The sequence below is a fragment of the Carlito syrichta genome, unplaced genomic scaffold, assembly GCF_000164805.1.
Source record: "Carlito syrichta isolate Samal-C Ts95f unplaced genomic scaffold, Tarsius_syrichta-2.0.1 Scaffold92597, whole genome shotgun sequence".
NCBI lineage: Eukaryota > Metazoa > Chordata > Mammalia > Primates > Tarsiidae > Carlito > Carlito syrichta.
Window position 1 is genome coordinate 53,615 of NW_007036693.1, and position 6,958 is coordinate 60,572.

Here is a 6,958-nt window from a genome sequence, read left to right on the forward strand (position 1 = left end):
TACACAGTCGAGGAGTAATCACTTCCAGAGAGACACTGTTCTACAGAGTTCAGTCGTCACTTGCTGTTCTTGGTTTCATTTTACTCTGCAACCCACAAAACTTTTGGTTTTCATAGCAGCCTCTGTGTTTGCTACTATAGCTCATGTTTTCATTTCACTTCTATGGATTTTTTTGTGATGGATGGAATTAAGGAGAGCATAAGCTAGTTTGTAAATGCTGAGAGAAAACACATGGATAACGTCATGCCTGAAGTGTTTCTGTTCATCTGAATAGAGTGTTGGAGCACAAGTGGAAAGGTTACGGGACTGGGCTGGGAATAAATCTGAAAACTCTTCAAGCTAAAAGTCACTTGAAAGCTTCAGACCAATTTTAGTTTAAAGATCAGAAGTTTTCTACATCATCTTTGGCTAATCTGCATTTCTCACTGTCACTTAGTACTGATGGCGATATTAATGACCTACAGTTTCTCTCTTAAAAGAATGCTTCTTTCTGCATTAAAGAAACAGTAAAAAATAGATATTAAGTGTGTTGCACAGTCCTTGGTATACAGCAGTACTCAACAAATACCAGCCTCTTTGTATACTAGCCAAGAAGTTAGGTCAGAATTTTAGCAGGATCTGTCCAAAGCCAGGGGTACTTGACCTTCTCTGCCACCTGAAGCCCCCAGTTGTCCATGCAGTGACCTGTGGAAAGGCAGCACTCTCGAGAAAAGAGGACATACTGTTAGGGTGTTCTTGAAACAGGTGAGGAAGGATGGCAGAGTGAACGTTACTAGCCTTCAGGTCTTTCTTTTAGAAGAATTAGTATAATTGTACTTACTTTTCAAGCCTCTGAAGATTTTTCCTGTGTAGCATTATAGTTTCTTATTATGCCATAATATCACTTTATTAACTATTTAATATTTACTTATTAAATAAATAATAATTTGTTTTAATTTAATTTAATAATAATTAAAATATGTATTAAGAAAATGTTGTTCCTTGCATGGAAGGAGCTATTTTTTTTTATTTTGAGACATATTTGTTCCTTTTCTAGAACAGAAGTTAGTAAATGAAGCTTGTTCATTTCCTCTTAATGGTTAAACTCAGAAAAGAGTAATTATATAGGCAGACCAACCTAAAATAAAAAGTGAATTAGAAGAGGATTATTTTTACCCAAATTAATATGCATTGGGCATTTGAAATTTTTCAGTGGTGAATTCTTGATGCCATCAAGTATGCAGAAATCAGTTGTCTTCGAAGTGTTGCTGTGGCCTTCCTGCCCTCCCAAATGGCACCTCCGTAGTGTTCTAGCCAGGCTCGTTAGCACTTTGTTGACCCCATGTGCCATGCACTTTTCGTGTGCACAGAAAGGACGTGTGTCCAGGGCGTGAAGCCCAGTGGCTTTCGCCCTGAGTGCTCCTACTTCCCCAGCATTCGTGCAAGCCCCGGTGACGGTGGCACCCCTCCCACGGCACTTGCTTCCTGACCCTCCCCTCTCCCTGAGTCCTTCTTTGTACGCTGAGACCCCTCCATCAAAGTCACCTTTACTGTGAATACATCAGGTGGAGCGCTGAGCGATCTTAATACACGTCTCATAAAGGAAGCTCAAAGCGGTCTATCCTGTCATCCCTCCCCTGCCCCGCATCCCTCGGCCTCCCTGGAGAGACTGAAAGCGTGTGAACTCGATGCTCACGCCTGGCTATCCAGTGACAGCCAGTGTATTTTCCTCCGCTTCTCTGTCTCCATTTAGTCCGCATCTTACCTGGAAAACTCCAGTTAAATGGTAAAGTTGCCAGTATTTGGTGATGCGATTATATTCAAAACTTTAGCAATAGATACTTTATATTAATGTATACCATGGGGTCAGTATTGTCACTTTAGAAATCCATGGATAAGCAACTGTATTGTCTGAATCACACACAGTATCTTTAACAGTGGGGTGTTTGTTCTTGTCCTTAGACTTTGAGGATGATGTAATCATGACATCTGATGTCTCTCGATACATTGAAGACCCTGGTTTTGGTTATGAAGACTTTGCCAGACGAGGAGAAGAACATTTGCCAACATTTCGAGCTCAGGTAGGTGATGTCTTTGACTGAGATAAACTGGAAAATACTGTCCTTTTAACTGCTAACTGGGGAAATTTTAAAAGCTGATTTCTAAGGAAATTGATAGAGCTTTCTGACAGGATCTGTAAGTCTTTTTATTGAACCTAGCTTTCAGCCTCGTCTAATTTGGGGTCCCAATAGATGGATAATTATCTCAACATGTTCCCCCCCCTGCAAAGGCAAAAAAAAAAATGTCTGCTTCTAGTTTCTCGCATCATTACATAGTAGTTGTGTAACGTTTGTGCACAACTACCATGTAATGATGCGAGAAACTTTTTGGAGGGGATCTGGGGAAGTCAAGGGATGCAGTCACATTTAGAAATAAAAAGGCATCTTGTGATGAGATCATACACCAGTAGTTCTGGGCTTGTTATATACCACCATCCCCCTGGTTACTCTTAGAAAGTAGCCGCAATCATGATGTGATGCCTGGAGAGGGCATAAGGCTGAGTTAGGGCTAACTCATCCATGCTTATTTCAGAGGACCTGCTGACTGCTCATGTCCCTGAATGGGTTTAGTCACAAAGGATATTCCATTGTGTGGAAGAGCATGGTGTGCACAGCACCTGAAAGTAGAAGGTAGCCGGAGCCCATCACTTAGATGCCAAGCCTGGGCCCTGGGAAGAAGCATCCTGTCACTCCAGTCTACAAACTGCCAGGAAGGGCTTTTAGTAAAGGCTTTTAAGCAAAGCTGCAGGCAGAACTAAAGTAGAAATAGCCAGCTTAGCCGGGCGTGGTGGCACGTGCCTGTAGTTCCAGTTACTTGGAAGGCTGAGGCGGAAGGATCACTTGAGCCCAGCAGGTCAAGGCTGCGGTGTCCCTGAGTATGCCACTGCACTCCAGGCTGGATGATGAAGTGAGACTCTGACTCAAAAAAAAAGAAAGAAAGAAATAGCCAGCATACTCGCTTCAGCAACTAATAAAAACATAGAGTTTAAGTGGAGAATGCCCATTTTGTAATCGAATGCCTCTGATTCTTTTAGGACTACACCTGGGAAAACCATGGGTTTTCCCTGGTAAACAGGCTTTATTCTGACATTGGCCATCTTCTGGATGAAAAGTTTCGGATGGTCTACAGTCTCACGTACAACACGATGGCCACCCACGAGGAGGTCGACACAACCATGCTGCGCAGAGCTTTATTTAACTATGTTCACTGTATGTTTGGAATCAGGTGTGTTCATTGTGGAGACAGTTCATACATCCTAAGTGAAAACTATATATATGGGTGTTATATATATCCTGTTTAGGAGTATATTGCTCTGGGGAGAAAATACACATAAGGATTTCAGACTTGAGAAATGCGTTTCATTTTATAGAGAAGAATGTGTTTAAGTGTTGTGAATCTCAACATTCGTGCACATACAAACATAGTAGTGAGAATTTATGAAGGAGAGGAGAGAAAAAGCCTCAGTAATCACTGGGCGTAGGATAGAAGCAGACTATATGTGAGTATCCCCCCAGAGAGAATAGGTGAGTTTTGCAAAGACACATATTGTCCCTTTAGAGCACTGTAATGCATTCTGGTTTGTTTAGCTTTTTTTTCTAGTTTATTTGGGAAGGACTGGTGACTAGCCCATAAACAAAACTAAAATAGACTGCTCTAACGAAGCTTATGTAAGAACCCTGAAACAAACATGTCAGCCAATGTCAATTATGGCCTCCATATTGAGAAAATTAGCATTGGGAGGACAGTGAGTAAACGGGGAAATACAATTGAAGAGTCTCATCAAGAAAGCTCTCGTTGGAGAATGTGCCGTTTTGAGTTGGGTTTTGAAGGTTTATTGTGGAGAGAGATTGGCAGAAGGAGAGAATGTCCAGTCATAGCTACATTCAACTGTCTGATACATCAGAAAGACGTTGTGCAATAGAACTAAAATTCAATCTGTTAAGCAAAGTATTTCCTGTCATTTTCATGAAAGAACCCCAAAATTTCCTGGTAAATCAACAAAGGATGCAACATTCTATCTCAAAGACACTATTATGGACGTATGTGACCACTGAGCTATTTGTCTATTCACCATGCTAGACCGTAAGTTACCAAAGGCTGGTCACATTTTAAAATGCATATACGTTAACACCGACCTACTGAAGAAAAACGAACCAAGCAGGGTTTCTTTGAAGGCAGCGTTCCCTCAAGGCAAGACAGTGCGTGTTTGGGTGGTGTCATGTGTCTATTGGGTACTGCAGAATGAGGCCTCTCTAGTATCGTTAGGTTCTTGTCAATTGAGCATCACGTTCCAGCCCACCTTAACTGAAAATCCAGGAGAGGAGCCCCACAGGCGCCCACCTGCCTGCGCCTGGCATCCACCCCACCGGCTGCCCCGTCCCTGCCATCGCCGCCGCGCTCCATGAGCTCGTGCGCGGAATCCCGCCGCTTGTTTTCCAGAGGTCTCTGTCCCCGTGCCGCCCCTTCTCTCTCCTGCGTGCTTGGCTTTACTCTCCTCATGGATCTCTCCCCCTGGCATGGAAGCATGCCAGTGTTCCACCCACCTTTAAGGAAGAGACTGGCTCTGTCCTTCTTTCCCCTCATTTTTCTGCCTCCAGGCACTGCAACCCCTTGGATCAACGCGTGCACGTTGACCATCGCACTGTCCTGTTGACCGGTCTCTCCTGGGCCCTCTTACAGTGTTGGGCTGTTGTCCCTGCCAGCTGACCACGCTGCTCTCACTGAGGTTGCCTGTACAGCTGCTTGCAGCAGTCAGTCCTCAGTGATGACCCTGTCTGCCTGTTCAGCAGCATTGGACACAGTAATGACCCCCTCACCCCCGAAACCCTTGACTCCCGCCACAGAGCCTCCAGCCTCTTCTGCGCTGCCTTCTGGCGTGTGCTCCAAAGTCAGCCCCTCGGAGAAGCCTTCCTGCCCGCCCTGTGTGAAATCACCACTCCTCTCCTTCCATTTTCCCTTCAGGGCAGTTATCACCATCTGACAAATGTATGTTTGTCTTTTAAATGTTTCCTCTTCTTTAACAGATTTAAGCTCCATGAGACCAGGGATATCTATTTTGTTCACTACGGTGTCACATGTGCTTAGGAGGGTGCATGGCACCTAATAGGTACCTAGTACATATTTGTTAAATAAATTAGTTAGTCGGCTTTTGGTATTAATTACTTGAAAATGAATGTCTCTTGGTACAACATTAGAAATGCAAAACTTTGACCGTCATTACAAGGCTGTTGTCACATTGCCCACAGGTATGATGACTACGATTATGGAGAAGTTAATCAACTACTTGAACGAAGCCTGAAGGTTTACATTAAGACAGTGACCTGCTACCCTGAGAGAACTACAAAGCGCATGTATGACAGCTACTGGCGCCAGTTCAAGCACTCAGAAAAGGTGAGTATTTCAGGACTGAGCCACACCATAGACAGATGTTCAGCATAAGAAGCAGTGATCAAAAAGATGCATGAGCGTGTTCATCAGTTAGTGCCACCAAAATGCAGGTGGCATCCTCTGGCCATCTGGGCTGTGTTTTATTTTCAAAACTCAGGTTTGTTGAATGCCAACTAAATTGTGGTTATGTGCTTTGTTCATCACAGCGTGTAAAGTGAACATTTAGCATCAGTCTTTGAAAGTTGGGTCTAACTGTTGGTGTCTTTAAAGTGCACTTGGAAAACTGTCTGCCATTCTAACTGTGAATCAAGTCAGACCTACTGGGGTGTTATGGTAGGTGTCATGCATCGTGGCCCCGAAGAGTCTTTGACTCCAGCCACCAGATTGAACCTCCTGAGATGACACTTTCTCCTCTCAATTTCATAATGTCATATTTTGACAACATAGTGCAAGACCTTTGAGTCAAATATATTATTCTGTAAGGATATTGTTTGGAAGAAATGTACGGGAAACATCAAGTGAAAACCTAATAATGTGCAGAGTCTTGGCCAACATCATAGCAGCCCTGGGCTCCAGGTCTTTCACCATTGAGCCCAAGAACCCCCTCTGCACCTCAGCTTCTAAGCTGGCGAGTAAGAAGCTCTCTTGTTAGGGCCCTCAGTCTCCCTGATGAGCTGTGATGCATTAGCAGGGAATGTTGTGGCCTCAGTGCCTCACAGATTTTTTGATGTCTCAGAGCCAGTCGCATGTCAGGTCAATACTCATTTTTATCTCCAGCGTCTGGCCTGGATAGATCTTCATGCCCTACTTTTGTGTTTGCACTAGATTTTCTTCCTTTTCTAGATAGCATCTAGGAATTCTCTTTACTCATCAGGAGATTATATCCAACCTGTAGAAATATTTCAAAGTAATTTAAATATAATATTATAACATTTTATAGTGAATTTTGAAAGCCTGTGGATATTCATTTTGACCTATCAACTGAGATGTATTCCCAGAAGGACGCTACAGTTTTATCTGAAAGACTCTAGGGAAGCTATGCATGTCTAATGAGTGTCAAACCCTAATTAGAAACACTAATTAGGAAGCATCAGATTTTCACTGTAGTTTCTCTTAAGTAAATATTGGGAAAACGCTTAGAAGCCTTTCACAGAATAAGCATACTCTATAAAAAAATGTTGGGCTTTTAGTCGTGTTACTTTTACATCTCAAAGGAAGTATAATTTGGAGGAAAACTGTAATTCATAAGAATTCGCTTTGCTTTATAATCCAAAAAGTTGACTGACTTCACAGAACGGCCCATTCCCAACGAAATGATGGAGTTTGCTTAGACCGGGTGGGTTGCTTTCCCTGCTCGCGGGGTCTCTTTCTACAGACGCGAGTCTACGTGTCACGTCGCGAACGTGCATAAAGGTGCCCAGGCCTGCGTGTTGGGTAGGGCCTAGTGCACGTCGGAAGCCCTGGTGTGTGAGGCGGGCTCGCGCTTGGCGCGGGCGCGCGTGCGGCCCCGGGACTGGCGGCCCCGGGACTG

The 6,958-nt window shown here is 43.7% G+C and overlaps 1 protein-coding gene across 1 annotated transcript in view; it reads left to right on the forward strand.

Moving 5' to 3' along the window:
• The window catches only part of SESN3 (sestrin 3), a 33,035-nt gene that overhangs the window by 18,032 nt on the left and 8,045 nt on the right, over positions 1-6,958 (forward strand). Inside the window, exons 6-8 of the mRNA XM_008059953.2 lie at positions 1,942-2,060; positions 3,074-3,264; positions 5,286-5,430. Coding sequence (XP_008058144.2) covers positions 1,942-2,060; positions 3,074-3,264; positions 5,286-5,430 — 455 coding nt within the window. The remainder of the gene's footprint in view (positions 1-1,941; positions 2,061-3,073; positions 3,265-5,285; positions 5,431-6,958) is intronic.